This window comes from Nematostella vectensis, chromosome 1, assembly GCF_932526225.1.
Source record: "Nematostella vectensis chromosome 1, jaNemVect1.1, whole genome shotgun sequence".
Classification (NCBI taxonomy): domain Eukaryota; kingdom Metazoa; phylum Cnidaria; class Anthozoa; order Actiniaria; family Edwardsiidae; genus Nematostella; species Nematostella vectensis.
This window is the reverse complement of record NC_064034.1, coordinates 19,525,904-19,547,406: the sequence shown is the minus strand read 5'-3', so window position 1 is coordinate 19,547,406 and position 21,503 is coordinate 19,525,904. Positions and strand designations below refer to the sequence as shown.

Genomic DNA, 21,503 nt, shown 5'->3' with positions numbered 1-21,503 from the left:
CGCAGTACTCGTCATGTACACACTAGGTGATGTGCGCAGTACTCGTCGTGTACACACTAGGTGATGTGCGCAGTGCTCGTCATGTATACACTAGGTGATGTGCGCAGTACTCGATATGTACACACTAGGTGATGTGCGCAGTGTTCGTCATGTACACACTAGGTGATGTTCGCAATGCTCGTCAGGTATACACTAGGTTATGTGCGCAGTGCTCGTCATGTACACACGAAGTGATGTGCGCAGTGCTTGTCATGTACACACTAGGTGATGTGCGCAGTGCTCCTCAGGTATACACTTGGTAATGTTCGCAGTGCTCGTCATTTACAAACTAGGTGATGTTCGCAGTGTTCGTCAGGTATACACTAGGTGATGTGCGCAGTACTCGATATGTACACACTAGGTGATGTGCACAGTGCTCGTCAGGTATACACTTGGTAATGTGCGCAGTGCTCGTCATGTACACACTAGGTGATGTGCGCAGTGTTCGTCATGCACACACTAGGTGATGTCATGTACACACTAGGTGATGTGCGCAGTGCTCGTTATGTACACACTACGTGATGTCATGTACACACTAGGTGATGTTCGCAGGGTTTTTGTGATGTACGCACTAGGTGATGTGCGCAGTGCTCGTCAGGTATACACCAGGTGATGTGCGCAGTACTCGATATTTACACACTAGGTGATGTTCGCAGGGTTTTTGTCATGTACGCACTAGGTGATGTGCGCAGTGCTCGTCAGGTATACACTAGGTGATGTGCGCAGTACTCGATATGTACACACTAGGTAATGTGCACAGTGCTCGTCAGGTATACACTTGGTAATGTGCGAAGTGCTCGTCATGTACACACTACGTGATGTGTGCAGTGTTCGTCATGCACACACTGGGTGATGTCATGTACACACTAGGTGATGTGCGCAGTGTTCGTCATGCACACACTAGGTGATGTGCGCAGTGTACGTCATGCATACACAAGGTGATGTGCGCAGTGCTCGTCAGGTACACACTAGGTGATGTGCGCAGTGCTCGTCAGGTACACACTAGGTGATGTGCGCAGTGCTCGTCAAGTACACACTAGGTTATGTACGCAGTGCTCGTCAGGTATACACTAGGTGATGTGTGCAGTGCTCATCATGTACACACTAGGTGATGTGCGCAGTGTACGTCATGCACACACTAGGTGATGTGTGCAGTGTTCGTCATGCACACACTAGGTGATGTCATGTACACACTAGGTGATGTGCGCAGTGCTCGTTATGTACACACTAGGTGAGGTCATGTACACACTAGGTGATGTTCGCAGGGTTTTTGTCATGTACGCACTAGGTGATATGCGCAGTGCTCATCATGTACACACTAGGTGATGTGCGCAGTGCACGTCATGCACACACTAGGTGATGTGTGCAGTGTTCGTCATGCACACACTAGGTGATGTGTGCAGTGTTCGTCATGCACACACTAGGTGATGTGTGCAGTGTTCGTCATGCACACACTAGGTGATGTCATGTACACACTAGGTGATGTGCGCAGTGCTCGTTATGTACACACTAGGTGATGTCATGTACACACTAGGTGATGTTCGCAGGGTTTTTGTCATGTACGCACTAGGTGATGTGCGCAGTGCTTGTCAGGTATACACTAGGTGATGTGTGCAGTATTCGTCATGCACACACTAGGTGATGTGTGCAGTATTCGTCAGGTACACACTAGGTGATGTGCGCAGTGCTTGTCAGGTATACACACTAGGTGATGTGCGCAGTGCTCGTCAGGTGTACACACTAGGTGATGTGCACAGTGCTCGTCATGTACACACTAGGTGATGTGCGCAGTGCTCGTCATGTACACACTAGGTGATGTGCGCAGTGCTCGTCAGGTATACACTTGGTAATGTTCGCAGTGCTCGTCATGTACAAACTAGGTGATGTTCGCAGTGTTCGTCATGTACACACCAGGTGATGTGCAACCCCATTACATGTGTTATAACGAAGGCTGAGGCTGCAATACACATCAGCTTTCGTGCCGAATCCAACGAAATATTGAGTCGATTATCAAAGGAAAACAATCTCTAGGGGGACTTTATATTCATAATATTTTGAAGACTGCAGTCGATCTTAAATATCGATAATAAAATATACTAAAGGATCTAATTCAATAATTCTTGGTAAACTTCTTTGTAGATTTTGTCATTGTACTGATTTGCTCTTGTTGTCTTTTAATTATGATGCAAAATTAAATCGCACGGTTTGATGGAGTTTAGAAACGCGATATTTTGGAGCAACGGAGCAAATCTAGCATTTTGCTCGAAAATGTTCAAGAATTTTGGATGGCTGGGATAGGAAATTGTGATATATTTTGGAAGGAAAATCTATATCCAAACGTATTTTCATATCATTTTCCGGAAATCTTTCTTTCCTTACTTTCGTATGTTTTTCTTTAAAGTTATTGTAATTATTATTTTCGTCTCGAGGGAAAACAAGATGCCAGAGGGCATATGTAGGCTCTTAAGAGTTATCTCGGTGATCCCGCTTCGTTTGATATTTATAGCGTTTTCCGTTTGGCTAACCAGGAGGTAGTCTTCGTTGATAGGAAGCTATTTAGATACCTTGTGTTACTAGATGCCTTGTGTTACTAGATGTCTTGTATTAATTTAACTCATAATTTGGAATTTCTATGTATATTTTCCGCAGTGCCAATCATTCGGATTTAGAAGGTCTAGTGAAGGCCTAAATGATCTAAGACCGTCGTCTCTAAGTGACTTGCCTTCTTTCAAAGAGCGAGTTAATGTCGTCGGTTTGTGACAAGTTATCAAAAGAAACTGATAAAAGACGCCTTAAATGACTTTCTTATCTAACCCCACCGTTAGTATTTGTTATTGTTATTCACAGCTCAGTCCGATAAAACCTTTTTATTAAGACGTTGAAACATTAGTTGGAAGCGGATGTCACACGAAAGTGTTTACCAGTTTCATTAATATACGGCAGAGCTCAGATAGAAATCACCAGTCAAGGAGCACCATAGCGAGGGATAGTTTCGCCGGGAACTTAAAGGACAAAGCAGAAATTTATTGGGTAAGATTGCAAGCACCAAAATATAACTAGCGATAACATACAAACAGAGGGTTTAATAACAACTCTGACGGCATTATTGATTGAATTCGTTTTTCTATTGTTTCTATGGTTCGTTTTTCTATTCGTTTTTCACACTCTATGGAGTGTGGAGAAACAGAATATTTTATGTTCCTATCACCCTTTTTAAAACAAAAAATACGTCCGCACTTTTTCATAAAGAGATTCCTCATTTTCTTTAATATTCAATTCCTAAAAAATAAAACCTAAATTTGCCTTTGTAGAAGGGAATAACTTCTAAATAGCCCAAGTATATTTCTACGATGGTCCACGTCGGCTTAAAAAAAAACCCTCACATGGGAGGGAGGAGGGGGGGGGGGGGGGGGAGCCGGCCAAATTAGAGGGAACAGTCTTTTGAGTCAGTCACAAAACTATACATATTTTTTTGTCGTCGTGAGTAGTAATGAATATCACAGGTTTTGTCGTCGTATTATAAGTGTCAGCGTCAGTGTTGAAATCCAACCTGCCCTATTTTTAGTAGCCGTGAAGATAACACGCCCTTACTATAATGTATAGCTTTAGAAGAGGGTAAATTAATTAGAAGAAACTCGTAATTGGATCAAGGCGATTTTATCGAAATTCTTCGTAGTTAATCCTCGCGTGCTTTGCTTTTTGTGGTCCATGTGCGTGGCCCTATTTGCGTCGTATCAGTAATGGCACGTTGAGTAGGAAAGATCGAATTATATTAGAGACGAGAGCTCACACAAGTTGCTGTTACATAATCGTAGTGAGGGAATAGTGATACGCTCTTGGATGCGCCACTCTGTCGCGGATTTATCATGATATCCCTAAATCCAAAAAACATCTTTATGGTACAAAGACAAATAAAAGCCTCAGCACGGATTTTGATAGTAACAAGGAAAAGCCTTGCAATACATGCGACAACACAATCGGCTATTGAGGCACGTGGTTAGATCGGTACGCAGATGCGCGCGTCCTCCCTCTTGACAACCAGAAAGTGGGTCATTTCTTCATTTACGGAAGGATCTGCTTGTACGCGTCGGACCTTGTAGTCTAGTTCGACATTTGAAGATTGATAAGGACTTTGAAAGAAAAAGTCGACACAACGCAGACAGGGTGCCCTTAACCAGCGAGAAGAAAGCTTTTTATTAATCAACAGCCCATAATTATCATTATCCACTATTTTCCTTAATTTATTCCATTTTACTCGATTAGTTATTGTCATGTTTGTTTAGTTAATCATCCATGACCTGTGTGTACGTAACATGAAGAAGGCAAGCCTGACGAATACAATAATTTGCTCACCTGCACAACTCTGACTTGTGTCGACTTGATCGATGTTCCTTTGGTTATCTATATTAAATACATAGTGTTTTTGAAATCTAATTTTGCATAGTAAACAACCCGGCTCATTTTCTTGGCAGATAAATGACTGCGTTTTCTAAATGATCCAAAAGAGCCTGGGGTGAGGGCGCGGAAAACCTGTGATTTTCTAAAACGTTAGAGTCTGGGCATTGTTTTCAAAATGGCTGCCAACAAAATTGAAAATTCTCGATAACTAGCAAAAATTTGATTGAAGCGGACTACCAAGTATGGTTTTATGTCGTAATAAGGGATTGAACGAGCGAGCTAGAAAAACGCCAGTTTCTAAAGCAAGATTGATTGATATGATATATGATAAGACGGATTTAAATCTTCCCAAAAAACATACCAATGGATGTCAAGTTTAGATTTTATCTCCTCTTTATTTCTTCGGTTCTTCTGTATACCTGTTTTAAAATGCTAAATTATTGGCGTAACATCTCCGTAAATCAAAACTCTTATCGAAGAACACAGGCTAAAGACCAAAACAAACAATGAAAAAATATCAACGATAAAGAGTAGACGCGTACCGGGGATTTGCTGAGGATGGGTACGCTGTCATAGATAAAATATGCGAAAAGCTCCTGAATAGGTAATAGGCAAGGTACGGGAAAGCGAACAGTAACTTTTTTCTGAGACGAGTGCATTACTGTATTCTCTTAGCTACTGGAAGTTGTCGAGTAAAAACACATCAAGGTAGTCGGTATATATAACATATATTTTTATTAAAAACTGGTGGTCGACTCTTTAATAAGAAGAAGTCTTATCAAAGACGAAAATTTGGCAGAGTCACTACCATTTTTGGGTGAAACACATCAGGTAGTAGTGTTGTACGAAATTACATCATATTTGGTCCTGCGCGCGCTAACGTAAATATCGGGCTACATCAACTCGTTAGGTATGAAAGAATACAGGCATATTAAGGTATTGTGAAAGTATAGGGGCGGGCGGAAATGGTAAATTAACCAGAATGGGAGGAGTATTGTTAGAAGGGTGGTTTATGTTTCATGGTTATTATATAGAGTGGGATAGCGAAGAGCTGTTTGATAGATAGATGACAATTTTTAGGGGGAAAAATTAAATATCAAAAGATAATACATACATGGCTCTCAAGGAAAGACAGAGGTTATATGAATAGGTATGGAAATAATTAGAAATCTTAAATTAATTCTGAAATTAAGCTTGTTGATACTATCGTGGTGCTGTAATCTCAAATATAATAATGACCAATCAGAGCGCAACAAACTATTTTCTTACTTCTTATCATTAGTTCGTCAAATACACGGTGCAATATTCCAAGAAGAAGTGTTGTACCGAGGTGGCGATGCGCTTAGATCATATCAGCACAGGTAAGGATTTGGATATGACTGACTTTTACTGCGCGCTTCCATAGAAGATATGCTGTACAACTTTATTAGTTTTGAAAAACAACGGATAAAATATAATATCAGCCTTTCTTGTGATACCGAATGTTCAGCATTAAGGGAACTTTGTCTTCCTGTTTTGACGGCTTAATGGTTGTAAGAAGCACTAAGTTTTTATGACACTAATGGTCTACGCTAAGAAAAGCCTCGCACTTAGATTGCCTTTGCACATGGCGTCAGAACTAAGAAGACCCTCAAGCGCGACTCTGATAAGAAAACATATGTTGACTGGATTAGCAGTTATTTACTGATAAAACTGCCAGTTAAAAGAAGCCAAGGGAAAACACAGATTACAACGGCAAACAAATATTATCCAAACAAATCCACATCTGGTTTTGATGTCCAGCAAACTCGGCATGTACGGTTGGAAAGACGATTTTGAAAATAATAGTGAGCTAACGGATTTCAAGAAAACAAAGATCAAAGTTGACTTACAATATATTTTTCTTGTATCAAGAATGTGCTCAGTAACTCACTTGGGAACTTTTATTTTTTATGGAAAAAAGGTACGATAGGTACAGATACAAATCTTACAGGACTTAATCTAAGCTGTGATGTGAGGCCATTACCATTTTCTTATGGTCAGCCTTAATTGAAAAAGGTGTATAATAAAAAGGAACCGTCGGTTATGATAAATAATGAAATACAATAGAGCGTTCAATACAAACCTACGTCAGAGCGTGTTCCATTGTAGATAAAACTTCGAGTAAAATAAAACAGAATGTTTGGAAAAAGAAGGGAAAATGTTATAAAAACTAGGCTCCGAAAGGATATCCTGGATAAATCCTAACCCTGTCTTATATGTTTAACGAAAAATCAAAATTGAGTTGAAAGGGATTGTTGAGATACTGGTCTTACAAATATCAGGTGCAAGGGAAGTGCTTTCAAGTGCTAGCCATATTCTACGTTAGTCTATTGAATATTCATTTCAAATCCAGGCACATCCTCGATAGATTATGGAGCCTGCGATATTGAACACTTCGCGCGATCATGAAAACTTCTTGTTTCGGTTGATGCTGATACTGGTAGCTCTCACTAAAATTATAAAAAGCTTTTTAATGGCGCTGTCGACTTAAGGGTTGGGTACGTACATTCCCAAGGTCTTCTTATTGCCAAGGTCTTCAACTCATATTGTTATATCTCAAGAGTCGGATGTTAAAAACCGATACAAACATTGACCTTAAAGAAAATGACGCAAAGGTAATAATCACCTCTAATTTTAGTCTATACAATGATTTTAAAAGCTTCTTTCAAAAATGTTTGACAATGGTTGACCTTGGCGCGGAATGTTTTTTTTTTCTTCATTCACATTCTGCACCATTTGAAGTATCGGTTAAAATGCTCTCTTGGTAAAGATTTTGAATCCTCGAATTGACGAGCGACAACATTTATCCTCGGCGACACTCGGTAGCTTTCTGTTTAAATAGGTAGCTACTTGAAGCATTTCGAAACAATACAGAGCGATTTCCGTTAATCCACAAGGAATCGAAGGTGATTATCTATGTTTTCTCTTATTTCTGGTTTAAGTTTAACTATATTTTTTATATTTCAAATATTTTCTATGAAAAGGCACCTATATTTTCCATTTTGAAAAATACATATGCATATTTTCCTAGCAAAAAGAAGAAGCTCAATTTTCTATTCATTATTCTTTATGCTAACCGCCATGAAAATAAATCAGTTAATATGTTAAAATACCTTTAATCAAGAGTACTATTTTTATGCGAAATTAGCTATACATTATTTCTTAGTATTTAGGCTTTGAAGTATGAGAAACCGCTAGAGTTGACGGCGCGTACGCAGCATGCTTCAACCTCCTCCACCCCCCCCCCCCCCCCCCCTCTCTCCCTTGGCGGCAAAAAAGATGGTCATTTCTTATTAAGGAATATTTATATGCTATGCCTTTTTTCATACGATACCTATGGCGTTTTGTCATCCTAGCAAAGTTCCAAGTGTGAAAAAGCATCCATTCCCATCGACTGATTTGGGGAATCTATTTCGACATTTTGATTTATTTGGTAAATAAAGCTTTAAGTTATTTTCAGCCGGTAATTTTGGGGTTTCCCCTCTTTATTGTCTTATAATATTGGTTGAAAACAATAAAAAAGGTAGTTCGGTTGGTTTGATGATCTTTACAAAAGGGAAATACAAACACCCGAATAAACCATTTAATGGTAACATTAGTAGGGGCATAAATCTTAAAACGACACAAGAAATACGTACCTGCCAGCATCGTTTGATAGGAAAATGTCGGTCTTTATTTTGGGAATTGCTGTTGGCATAGTTACGACGCTAATTGTTGTTGCTATAGTTACAAGGCTGATTGCTGTTGCCATAGTTACAAGGCATCATCTCAAATCTTGTACCAAGACTACCAGTTTTTCTGTATTTTACCAAGAAGATACAGTATTGATATATCTTGTACTGAGAACATAATCTTTCAACGATACTTTGAAAGTCGAGGGAACGGATTAAAAATGTAATGTAACTTCTTTTCAAGGTTGATATACAATAGGCGATAAGAAGTCACGCGATTTTCACTAAGAAGTCGGCGATTTTCACTAAGAAGTCACGCGATTTTTTGAGTGGCAAATTCAAGCCAACATAAACAGAGGAACGACTGCGCCCGTTACGACAAAGAGCGTTGAAAAAAAATTAAAAAAAATCAATTTCAGGTTGTAAGAACTGGAGAAATTGCTTTATGTTGTTGTTAATTTTGACGCTAAAAGCCGGAATGCGCGCGAATTTGCTACACAAAACGTCATGTGATTTCTTCGCCTAATCAAGTGCGAACTTGAACAAATGACTCTTGGGTTAATGGTCATCAGAAATATAGTTCGTCCACTCGCCGTAATGGGGTTGCCTAGCACACAATAAAAAAACCTTGAGTATATCATCCATAATTGGCTAGATCGTGTCGTGTGTGAGGGTATAATTTGTATTCGGTGTGAGACGTCATAGCGTTAAAATGTGGTTTTTAATGCTTTCTTTCTTTCTTTCTTTCTTTCTTTTCTTCTTTCTTACCCGTTTTCGTAATAAGAAAAATAGCTAGCATTGTCTGTTATCGACCCTTGGGGCTATACTTATCACTCTCATCGCCATTTTCAATATAATAACAGTTGATAACTCTAAAAAGAATCGCTTTTCTATCGGTGGTAGGTGTTCCCACTTGTTTCATGTCTTATTATACTCAATGAGGCTTTACCATAACAAAGCTTTATTATTCATTGAGGAAAAGCTTTTCTTTGATTATACCTATGAATACATTTGTAATTCTATTCAGGCTTGTTCCCAGGATTGGCTGGTGGGGGGGGGGGGGGAGGGGGGGCAGGTGCGCAGTCATAGGCATTATATGGAAAAAGCATAGTATTTGAAGATTCATGAATAAGAAATGACCCACTTTTTTGCCGCACAAGGGGGGATGCGCGCGCACCCTGTGCACCCTTCCGCGTACGCGCCTGTCTATTCAAACGACAAATCAGTTGCAACACGGCAATTTTCAAATTATCAATATTAGTTTCAGGATTCTAAAAGAATAAATAAGAGATAAAGATTCAGTATTTCCTGGGAGATTTTCTAGTGATACTAGTGTAACAGACAAGCTGTAGAATAATTAGGTACTATGGATAAAAATAATACGAAAAGCTGTAGAATAACTAGGTGATATGACTAGAAAAACTTCAGATAAGCTTTATAGGTAACTAGATGGTATGACTAGAGAAACTTCAGACAAGCTGTAGAATAACTAGGTGGTCTGCGTAGGCGTGGTGGCATCAAGGGAACCAATCAACTCAAGGTTGAAATGGTTTGTTTTACGCCTCTGTAAAACCCAAGTTTTGATGACGTTTCGAGCGTAAGCTCCAACAAAGGCTAACGCTTGAAACGTCAGCGAAACTGCTTTCTTTTTACAGAAACATAAAACATAACACTCCAGTATTGTAATGATTCATTTCCTTGATACGCAAATGTGCTGAATACGTGACAAGGATTAGCGCATGCGTGATAATGACCTTGGTGAGTGCGCCCGTCTACTATACTACCGGGTCCATCGCCTTTGTTATGAAGTATGATTAATGCTTTCGCGATCAACGTCTACATTTCTCCAAAAATCATCCCATAATAACGGAAGATTAGTGGAGAGAGCATCTCTAGATAATATCGCGTTCATGGCGACGATGTGACGTCACCATAACTAATTAACCAATCAAACAACTCCGTAGAAAAATCGCCGTGGAATACATTTGGCGTATGTAGAAAGGAAAGCACAGTTTGTAAGACATTTGGGGAGAATTGAGATCAGAGCGCAAGAAACATTTTTCTCAATCAATTGGTGAGTTATCTACTAGAAGAAATCTTTGACGGTTGATTATAAGGAAGCCTTAAAAATATGCCCCATATAAATCATGTTTCCATAACACACTCAAAAATTTATACCTGTTTATAGGGTAGATGGCATTATTCTGTTGAATCCCTTAATTGCACTTTGATCATTTTGGTTGAGCTGGCGTTTCTTGGTTTCGAATGACTTAGTAGCGATAACGAAAAAAAGGATGTCACAAACCAAATATTTGTAATTACCCCTTTTTACTGCGCCCAAAAGTCTAGGTATATTTCAATTCACTCATGATCCGCTGCGTTAGATAAGTCTACGTTATTGATAACGTTCCGCTCTACGTACTAAGAATCGCAAATCTCTAAATCGGGGAATCGCGTTGGCGTAGATCCCGTGGAAACAGGTTATCAAAGTAGGAGGGAGAGTTGCAGCAATACTATTCTGCTTTACCATTGCTTTCATGCCTTCCCGGTTCCTTTTTGTTCATATTAGGGGTAGCGATGGGTAAATCCAAAACTTACCGAGGCGCCGAGAGCCGCGTTTCAGAATTCGAGAAGACTTTTGTAAAATTTCGAGATCCGAGCCCGAGCTTTTCAAGTCTCTTAACAACCGAGCCCGAGCTTTTTTTTTTCGAGCTTGTTTTCGGATAACTTGATCGAGGTATGTCATAAACATCAGTTGAAAAAAGAATGAGTAGAGTAACAATACGATCTTGCTAGAGTAACTAAAGTTTCTGTCTATAGCGGAAAGGCCTTAAAACGAAGTGGAAACCCGTAGCATGGTAACAACATAAACCAGATCGCGTTTAACAAAATCAGAGACTCCATCCGAGATCGCGTTTAAAAATTCGAACCGAGACCGTGGTAAAGACAGGCTAAGACCCATAAAATTTTAGAAAAAACGAGACTTCGAGACTTGCGTAAAAACGCCGAGATTTTGAGACTTTGCGAAACTTTCGAGCTTTCGAGGTACTCATCGCTACCCCTCATATTACATAAAAATCCCAACCCCTTGGAAACGGGATGTGTCTGTTTAAGTGAATTTCTAGAAGGATTCGCTTAGCAATTTTCTTATGAGCCACTTTAGCATGATCAGCAAACTTCAATTAACTGATAATAACAAAACGCTTGAAGTCTGCAGTGTAATGCGCTCCTTTCCCGCCCTCTGTATGGGGCAACACGTCCATCAATTCCACGGCTTTATCTGATTTCCTAGCCGCAACCATAAAAGCCCTCTCGACAAGCTTTGACCAATTACATAATGCAATCATTCATTCACCAAAAGTTGCTGGTGTTGCGCAAAATCGTTTTAGGTTATCACCGGTGAAGTCCTCTTAAGAAAGTTAGATTAAGTAAGCGACTTCAAATACTCTATTTATCCTCCTCTCGGAATAACATCACGCGACGTGTCTATATCTCCATAACGTTGGGAGAAATAAAGGGGATAATCCGACGATTAACGATTTTACCTATCTGGCCTAGATTATCCCTAGAGATTATAAGAACTGGAACATCGATTTAGATCTAAAGATATGATGTGTTTGTGTGTGTTTTTTTCCATTTTAATATGATATCATTGTTTTAGATAGTTGTTTGGTCGGCTTGAGGACATGACTCCATCACGTAGAGTGGGGGATCGTTAAACGTATTTTGTATCATTTGTATGCGTATTGTATTTTTATCAGGCCTCCGGGCGGTTAGTTTAGGTAAGCGTATGGACAGATGTTCAAAGCAAAAAGGCAATGTCATTTGTTGTTCTCAGCAGCTTTCGCGGAGTGTGGTTTGCTGAGACATTCCGTACGCAGTTATTTTCATGATCACAATTCTTTTTTTCTTATTCAGAAAATGCATCGTACTTTACAGAAAAAATAAACCTTTTTTACATATTATACATACCTACTTTGTGATGTCAAATGCATGATAAACACACACACAAAATCACCAGTGTTGATCTTTTTGTTAATAACCTAGAACATTTAAATTTAGTGAGCATTGTGTGAGTACATTGGCCAATGTCGGTAGCCTGGTGTATTGTACAATTTGCATATAGTCTACCCACGATGTGGTTCAATACACGTAAAGTGTATTTACAAGTAAACTGCATATTTCCTTTGTGAGTTCCCGCTATAACCCTGAATTCATTTAGTAACAAGTGCTTCATGACTTGTAAATAAAGGCTGGGATGAAAAGAAAAAACACTCCTACGGCCAAATGAAATTGCGGGGAAAATCAAAGACAAATCAAGAACATAATATGTTTATTGGAATCAAGCCTAGATGATCATATCTTTGGTTTTAGGAAGAAAAATAATTTCACCGGAAACAAGTTATTTCGGATAATATACCAGGATAACGAACATTGTTGTGTTTTTCCCATTGCTTTAGTAAAAAAAGGGGCCAAACTCAAAATATCTAAACTTTTTTTCCGCAGACGCAGGATTTTAAGGATTTACCAAAATTCGGTTGATGGGAAGGGCGGAGACTTATGCATTTTGAAGACTCTTTTTTCCTCTGGGAAATTGAAAAGCAAATGTAGGTGAGATACCTACTCATGAACTCTGTCACATTTAATTTTCAGCGAAATGTGTAGTAAGGATAAGAATAGGAACAAAGAGAAAAACTCATTTTAATCAATAGCGGATCACAGCACCTCGATAGCGCTTGTGCTAGCAATTTCCCTGGTGAGTCAATATTCCCGATAATCCACCATCTACATTTCTACCTCATTGACTTTCTCGGGTACTTAATCTTGAATGCCGCATATAGATTAGATTGAGTTGTATGGGAGTAATGTAGGAGATTCGATACAGTTTCCTTAATTCCCAACCATCCTCCTGTCATCACAACCCGTATCTTCTGCTACAGGGATCTGATCGTCAAACTATTTGGCCATGCCATGTAGCTAGGGGATGAACTTTATAAAAATGTAACATGTGTTTACATTGCTGTTTCTATAGCAACGGAACGGGGAGCCCGTTAAATTCACTTTTCGCTGTTCGCTTCAGGGAAATTTTTAACAAATAAGCTATAGGATATTGTACATCAGACCTTGGTCGACCTTAGAGGAATGTTTATTAAAATCTATAAAAGGAATTCTAAGATATTGGGGTATTTTTTTTCAGTCACTCTGTTATTTAACTACATTCAAATCCGCCCCTGAAAAAAATTCACACGCGGGCAAGGATTTTATATGCCTCTGTTTTTTAGCTACCTCTTGTTGCTAATGGCACACCAAAAATGAAAGTAATCGGTTTTGTTGATAGTAGAGTTTTAGGAGCCATTGCGGAGACTATATGATACTTTGCGCAAGTTGTTTTGTTGCTTCTCTTTGGATATTATTCGTTTCATTTCGTTCTATTTTTCGCATTCTTCACGTGCTAAACTTGCTTAGAGCAGGGGCGGATCTAGCTTTTCGCTAAAGGGGGGTTTGGCTCAGTGACAAATGGGGAGGGGGTAATTTTTTTTTTCATATGGCTTTCTGGCAGCCCAAAGGGGGGGTTTAAACCCCCTAAGCCCTCCCCCCCTAGATCCGCTACTGAAGAGACGTCCCTTCCTTACGCGGCTAGCGTAAACTGCCTTCCTCTTTTTTCCTCTAGTATTATTTAAAGATTTGATAAATGACCATTCAGAAGTTCAGAAGCAGCCAGCCGTGGAAGGTTAGCACGTGAAGAATGTGAAAACAACAAGTCATTAAATCAACAATACCTGAGACGAAGCAATTTGTCTAAAACAAAGAGCCAGCGCAAAGTCGGCCTTTGAAATGCCCATTTTTAAAAAATCTAATCGCTTACTTACAACCCTTCAATGGAGCTCAAAGTTAAACCGAATGTTTCTCGCTATCTTGATTTTATTATACGAAAACGAAGAAAAAATTATTGGCGAAATTTTACATGGCGGCTAAAGCAAAAAAGTTCATTTTCTTCATTATGAAAGTATTTAATAGTCCCCGGAATGGACCCTAAATACTTACGATCAACAAAACCGATTAATTTCATTTTTGGTATGTTATTAAGAAATACAAGGTAGCTAAATAACAATGGCAAAAAAAATCCTTGCCCGCGTATGGATTTATATCAGAGGCGAATTTCAAAGTAGGTAAATGACAGAGTGACTGAAAATAAAAATACGCCAATATCTCAGAACTCCTCTTATAGATTTTAATAAAGTGTCGACCCAGGTCTGATGTACAATATCCTATAGTTTATTTGTTAAAAATTTCCCTGTAGCGGACAGCACTTCGCAAATAGGGAATTTAATTTAACGGGTTTACAGTGCCGTTGCCATAGGAACAGCAATGTAAACACATGTTATGTTTTTATAAAGTTCATCCCTAGCTACATGGCATGGCCAAAAAGTTTGATGATCCTATCCCTGTAGCAGAAGATACAACTTGTGATTGACAGGATGTTTGGGAATACGGGAAAACTGTATCGAATCTCCTTAAGCAGTGTATTTAGGTTCCTTCCTCTGCCTTGTTTTGCGGCAAACACACGCATGTATACCTGCATGTTTTACTCATTTAATTACGTAATAACCTCTCGCAGTATGTACAGCAGTCAGAACTCAAGTCACACTTGGCAAACTTACGTGAAAAACTACCGGAGTAATTTCATCTGAAGAGTAAAATTCAAGAAGCGTGGTTTTATTATTTCAATTAAACTGTGCTAAGTTCGTTTGATTTTAGCATAGTCAGATTTCCGACTCTACTTAGGCCATTAGCCAATAGAAATGCGCCGCCGAGCCAGTTATAAAACATTATTTCATCTTGAACTATGGGCTACTTTTGCAAGCTGCAGAAATCTTAAATGCGTCTCACTAAAAACACACACGCACAGCATAACGATGTGGAGCGAGTGACTCAACTATACGGTATGTTTGTATGGTGTCCTCCTCTGAATATTACATAGCGGCTTTTTCGCTTGCCATTATATGCGTCAGACGCGATAAACAGGGGGGGGGAATAGCTCCTGAGCTATTTTATTTTCTTCTTTTCGATCATCGAAACTTTTGAATAAAGTCAACGTTATGTTATGCGTTGACTAGAATAACATTAGATAGCAGTTATATGATATTATTTTAAAAGGGATACTTTTTGCCTTTTTGATCGAATGCAGAATAAAATATAAAAAATCTGCGGGGACGCTTATACGCGCACAATTATTGCCAGCGTTTTTAATGTGCGCTTAGCAAGCGTAGAGATTGAATGGAATATAACGGTCCATCTTGATTAAGGGTACTGTCGATGAAATTGCAGGACAAAAGCCTGTAAAATGCGATGCAAGGAATCTAGGAAGGAGAAAGCATAAAGCTACCAGACGGGTGATTTAGGTGGTTAATGAGGTTTTAAAAGGTATTAGGATCAAAAAAAGATTTATAGAGGCTTTCAAAACCTAAATGATGGTGTAAACCACTTCGAGCGCACCATTCAGCCAAGCAGAAACCAAAAAAAGATGGGTGCTAAATTGAAGCATAAGATTATATAATATGTAATATATGTTTTCCGATTCTCATTTCACGGGGGTTTCTCCTCAAAATTGATTTTGTTAAAAGAGATGGCGTCCATTATTCACACAGACGACCCAACATATGTCATACAGTCCCCTTAACACCATGGTTGATATTCCCTCGAGCTAAACATCCTTAGAACTGAAGATTTAGGCTAAACAAAAAAAAGATTTCAGCGCGATGCTGTAATTTGGTCATATGTGCTGTCTTATCTCACTCATGAAATGCATTATGTTTTAGCAGACAATAATGGCTTTCAATAGCAGCAAAAAGGCTAAAACCCTTGAATATTTTCTTATGAAAGCTTTCCTTGCGTATCTTACACTGTAAATGCACATGGAGTACTACTTTTAATTATTGCCCCCCTTTTGCCGTTTAGCAGTTCAACAACTCTTAGAGAGTTTATCTTAAAGTTTTAGCCCCTTTCCTTTCTATTTAGTAGAGTAATAGCAAGCGAGATAGTATCTGGAGAGATTAACCTCTTATAAATGTGTTCATGCGAAAGTGCTCCTTATCTGTCCAAGTAGTGTAGATTTTTACTTAACTCTGGGTATGCATTAGCTAGAGGTACGTAGTCATTAGCTGCAAAAACGGTTTATCGTTCCCTTTATTCTTATCTGGATATATAAATGCATTTAAGCACATTAATGTAGAAACGTTTTTCGTTATCGCTAGTAAGCAGGTTAAATTTATCGACAGACATCGACATATCGATAAAACAGAGCAAGGAAAGGTCCGATGGGGAAACAAGATAGTCTCTGTTTACTTGTTTACAGCCGTCGGTGGGAAATATCTGATTCCCTATTGACTATCATTTGTCCCTAAGGTCATTTAGACATACAAAGCGTGCATTGCTAGGAGAGAAATTCAAAACGCATTCTACACTTTTTTCTGTTCATAACGGGAAAGGGACATTCATTTGTGCCAAAGGGGGGGACGTTGGTTTTTGGTCGCGCATGCTCTTCAAAACCTCGCCCTTCTGTGCGGTATGCAATATTTCCGGTATTTTTCTGCGGTATTGCGTTATTTTTGAAAATTTGGGTATTGCGGTAATTAGACCTCCCCAGCGTCCCCCGCCAAACGTTGTAGCGTTAACGTGTATTGTGTACGTTTATCAACATCGCACGAAACATCCTTAGCGTGACTCGACCTTCAATAACAATAATTGAATATGCGTAAACATTTAATAGCATCAACGGACAATCAATAACGCAATTGGGCATTCATTCGAATGGAATGAAAATTCTTTTGCGTGCAATGGAAATTTAATTACACGTTTGGACAATCAGTAGCATTTATTGACAATCAGTTATGAAAAATAGAAAATTAATCAGTGCTATCAACATAAACAATCAACAAGCCTTTTAGACAACCATGTTCATCAATAGGACATTCATCATTGTAGTTTGACAACCATTTATTCGATTTAAACAAACAACAAGGAAAAATAAAATTTAACTGGAGCTACTTTTTTTTCTTTTCTTTAAGCAGAGGGCTCCTAGTTCAGAGAATTTATAGAATTTTAAATTCTTTGTAACAAAAACGAGACAAGCAAACAGTACTTTTTGTGGAGGGTTTATAAAAGCGTAAAAAATATTTATACTCACTCGCTCGCTACAGAAAAAACGAAAACGTTTGTATGAGACATGCCGCCAAGAAACCGTATTTCCCTCGAACACAGGGAAGAGCTAGAAAAGGTGAGAGAGCGTACCGCCAAGTCTGTGGTCAAGGAGGGAGAAATGTCACAGTTACTTTGGTCTAAACACGGAGCTAAAAACGTTTTACCGCCCTACAGCCTATTTCTCAACATCGCTGAGTAGGCGATTAGCGCTAAAAAAAGAAGATATTAAAGCTGACATCAGCCATCCAGAGATCCAGAGACATGAAAAATGACACCGTGAAGGCATCAAACCTGGGGATTGCACCGGACATTACTGGAGCCAGTTATTGCTGGAGGCATTAAAACGTAACATAGGAACAATCACGGGAGCGAAATGTTGGCAATGGTTTTGTTTTATGCAATATATACCTCGCTGCATTGTAATTATCAGGGATAAATTGCACTACAAAAATCGAAAATAACGCTAGAACTAATGATATTTTCTTTTCTTTTAATGTTTGTTTGAATCGAATAAATGATTGTCAAACCACATTTATGAATGTCACCTTGATGGACATGATTGTCTGAAAAGGCTTGTTGATTGTCGTTGTTTATGTAAAAAGCACTAAATGAATGTTCTATTTCGTATAACTGATTGTCAATAAACGCTACTGATCACACAAACGTGTAATTGAATTTTCATTGCGCGCGAAAGAATGTTCGTTCCAATCGAATTGAATGTCCAAATGCGTTAATGTTTCCGGCTGATGCTAATAAATGTTTACGAATATTCATTTTTATTGAATGTCGAGTCACGCTAAATGATGTTTCGTGTGATGTTGATGAACGTACAATACACGTTATCGATGTAACTTTTGGCACAAATGAATGAATGTGTATTTTCCGTTTATTTGTTGTTCCGCCGTAAAAAAAAATAGCCGCCCCCTAGCATTCTTCATCCTATGTACGTGAGGTTACCGATTCTCGAACATTCAGTCAAATTTAGAATTTCCTGGTACGCTATTGATACGTCCAGTGAGAGAGGGTTGTCAAATAACCCGAAAAAATTATGCATGGCATTGTCTGAAACAATTAAGGCCACTGGAACGTATTAGAGAACGAGGTAAAGCGATGGGAGGGAACAATGCCATGTATAGATTTGTCAGAGTATTGGACTGGTATAGTCAATGGGAAGGATGCAAACGCGATGCGCCTCCGCGGTATTGATAGAATGGGAAGAAAATAGGGAAGAAAAGAATTTTCTGGCAGTAGTATTTGAGGTGCAGATGTCACATCTCTAAACCCGGGTCGAATATCTATGATTTTACTATATATTTCCAGATTTTGTTGACGCCGTATCCTGCTAACAGCCTCGTCCCTTCTACAAAAACCTTCCCCTGCGAGGGCTTCACACGGCAAGTGGCTCAAGTAGTACGGAGAAAGATTTCTCAGCACGCGACGAGAGCTGCATCAATGGCTAACGGCTCTTGCGTTTTACAAAACGGGTCACTTTGTTCAAGAGATCGATTCACAGGATGGAACACTTCGAGTGCGTACAGTACAGGGTTCAGCGCCAAAGCAGACGTGCTACCGATAGTGCTAGCGATCTTAATAATCAGCGTGAACAGCCTGGTGTTGATCTTAGTGATCAAGGTGAAGCAACTCCGTGTCACCACAAACTACCTGTTGTGTAGTCTGGCGGTGTCTGACCTGCTGACGGGTCTGGTGAGCATCCCTCTCTTCACCTCGTGTAACATCCTGCAAACCCTGACCATCTGCATCGTGGCGGAGAACGTGCTGCGCTTCACGTCAATCTCCACGGTGCTCCACCTGCTCGCGATCACCACGGACAGGTACATGGCCATCATGCACTCGCTACGATACTACAACATCGTGACCAGGCACCGCGGCTGCTGGGTGATCGCCTGCACTTGGCTCATCTCCACCACCACCGCCTTCATCCAGCTGGCCTGGAATAACCCGAGTGTCCTGGACAACACGCACGACGAACCACCAGAGAGCCTCCTTCGACACGAGTTCCGTTACGACATCATCAACATTGTCCTATTCTTTGCTATTCCCTTGCTTGTAATGGTATTCCTGAATGGGAAAATTTTCTACGAGGTGCTCCGGCAATCTTCGAAAATCAAGAAGAATTTTCCAAGGGAGAATTCCAAGAAGGCCCAGAGTCGAGAGTGGAAGGCGGCTATACTCTTCACAGCCATGTTCGTAGTGTTCTCGTCTTGTTGGTTACCGTACTTTCTTGTTCGGATACAGCACAATCTCGGAAATGAAATGTTCGAGATGACAAAACTGATGGAATATATCATCATATATTTACGATTTATCACATCATTTCTGAATCCCTGTATCTATATTCTTGGAAAGAATGACTTCAGGCATGCTATTAGAGGAAAACCGTACAGACGGGCACTATCTTTGACGAAAAGCACCTCCACAAAGTACACTAGCTACAAGCAAACCAACGTCTGAAAAATCTACACAGCAAATCTATTTGGAGGAATGGCTCATAATGATATATTCTATCCTCAAGCAAAACGAAAACAAAATACCATAAACTAGGAAATCAAAGAAAATATCAGCGAAAAAAATTCATGAGAAAAAAAACGAAAAAGAAGAAGAGGAATGATTGGCTTGCGGTGAAATGTGCTGCAAAACTGAGCAAAAATGCGTGAAAACATTGGGTAGACGAGCCGAAACACCCGTGAAAACCCAGGACCTTCCTTCTCAGACTTCTTTTAAGTAATGCTCCGTGTAAGAACTAGGCAACCCAACGGCAAATGCACTCTGGCATGTCAAAATGCCTTTGTTTATTCTAGAAATTTGATTGGACAAGACAAAACATTATAGCATAAGATACAGATAACACAACAAGATTCATAATATTTTTTGGTTATAGGGTTAATTATCATATAAGTCAATCTTGTTTTAAAAACTGTCGTTTTTCTAGCTCGCTCCGTCATTTTCTTAGGCATTACATACCATATTTGGGAGTCAGCTTCAATCATTGTTTTTCGCTTTTATATCACTCTATCACTCTGTAAGTCGAGTATTTCCACGTAAACTTGCAGGGATTCGCGTTTACTGCGATTTTGCTGGCAGCCAACTTGGATATGGAGCCTAGTCCCTAACGTTTAAAAATATCACAGGTCTCCCGCTTGCTCGCCCCAGGCTCTTATAGACCATTTAGAAAAACGATAGCTATTGATTGATACGCTATGTCTGATCCAGCTTTTCAGGTAAATTTTATGTGGGGAACCTTGTAAATATAAGACAACTAACAGCTATTAATTTGGCTTCTTCTGTTTTGTTCACCACAGAAAATCAACTGTAAAAAAAGGACATGTTTTACGCAATGTCCTCAAAATCTTACTATCTTCTATATGTCCATGCATATGTTTGGTATAAAAAGGAAGCTATGTAGGAATATATAATAAAGCTTTTTGCCGCAGGACAACAGGACTTTGCCTAGTTCTTGCACGGAGTGTAGATAATAAAAAGTAGAAAAGCATAAACGGCGAAACCGGTGGACCCAAGTATTTTGCAATAAAAAAACCGCGATGCTTACGAAAATAATATATTTTTTGGTTTCGTCGTTTATAAAAGAGGTCGTTAAACGACGGAACAACTTAAAAGTATTGAAATCAAAAAGACGAAAATCTTTAAACAACGGATACAAGATATCTATAAACAGATCACGCAAAACCGTAAACTTGGATAATTTATGTGTTCGTCCAGTTCCCTGCCTGCAAGAATATTAGTGTAAATTCAAGAAGAGTATAATCTATTCAAGAAATTTAACCAAGTGGTCGTCTGCCGGGTTACCCGCAAACAGTTATGAGTCTGACAGCCTCTGACGATTTCGCTGTCATCAAAGCATTCGAGAAATATGATACTCAGATAACATTTTAATGTTTATTAAGTACAACAGCAAGTAGCTAGTGTTTCCTTCAATATTCGTTTAAACCCCCGCGTGAAAATACTCATGATTAAAAAGTCATTAAAGTCGTAACGAGTTTAAACATGCGGTCCCTCGCGCCCCTAGACGACGAAGTGTGGCAACCTACTAATAATTCGTGCGGAACTTTCACACGCCTCGCTTTTGTTTGTTTGGTAGCTCTGGGCATTTTCCTAGTGCTAAGGTTCATCTAAGGTTACTCTAAATCATAAAAA

General features: G+C 39.3%; 1 protein-coding gene across 4 annotated transcripts; it reads left to right on the top strand.

The window, feature by feature from the left end:
* Window positions 1-2,815: 2,815 nt before the first annotated feature.
* On the top strand, window positions 2,816-21,342 carry LOC5507662 (dopamine receptor 2). Of its 4 annotated transcripts, XM_032376397.2 has the most exons (3): window positions 2,816-3,069; window positions 5,720-5,798; window positions 18,651-21,342. In XM_032376397.2, exon 3 carries the CDS (start codon window positions 18,783-18,785, stop codon window positions 19,800-19,802), a length of 1,020 nt encoding a protein of 339 aa, XP_032232288.1. In that variant the 5' UTR covers window positions 2,816-3,069; window positions 5,720-5,798; window positions 18,651-18,782; the 3' UTR covers window positions 19,803-21,342. The 4 variants fall into 4 exon arrangements, with proteins under 4 accessions (XP_032232288.1, XP_032232290.1, XP_032232287.1 ...); XM_032376399.2 differs by lacking the exon at window positions 5,720-5,798; XM_032376396.2 differs by lacking the exons at window positions 2,816-3,069; window positions 5,720-5,798 and adding an exon at window positions 9,945-10,203.
* The last annotated feature ends 161 nt before the right edge of the window (window positions 21,343-21,503 follow it).

Excerpts from the sequence above, each read along its gene's own strand:
- LOC5507662 (XM_032376399.2), top strand. The coding sequence starts at position 18,783 with ATGGCTAACGGCTCTTGCGTTTTACAAAACGGGTCACTTTGTTCAAGA.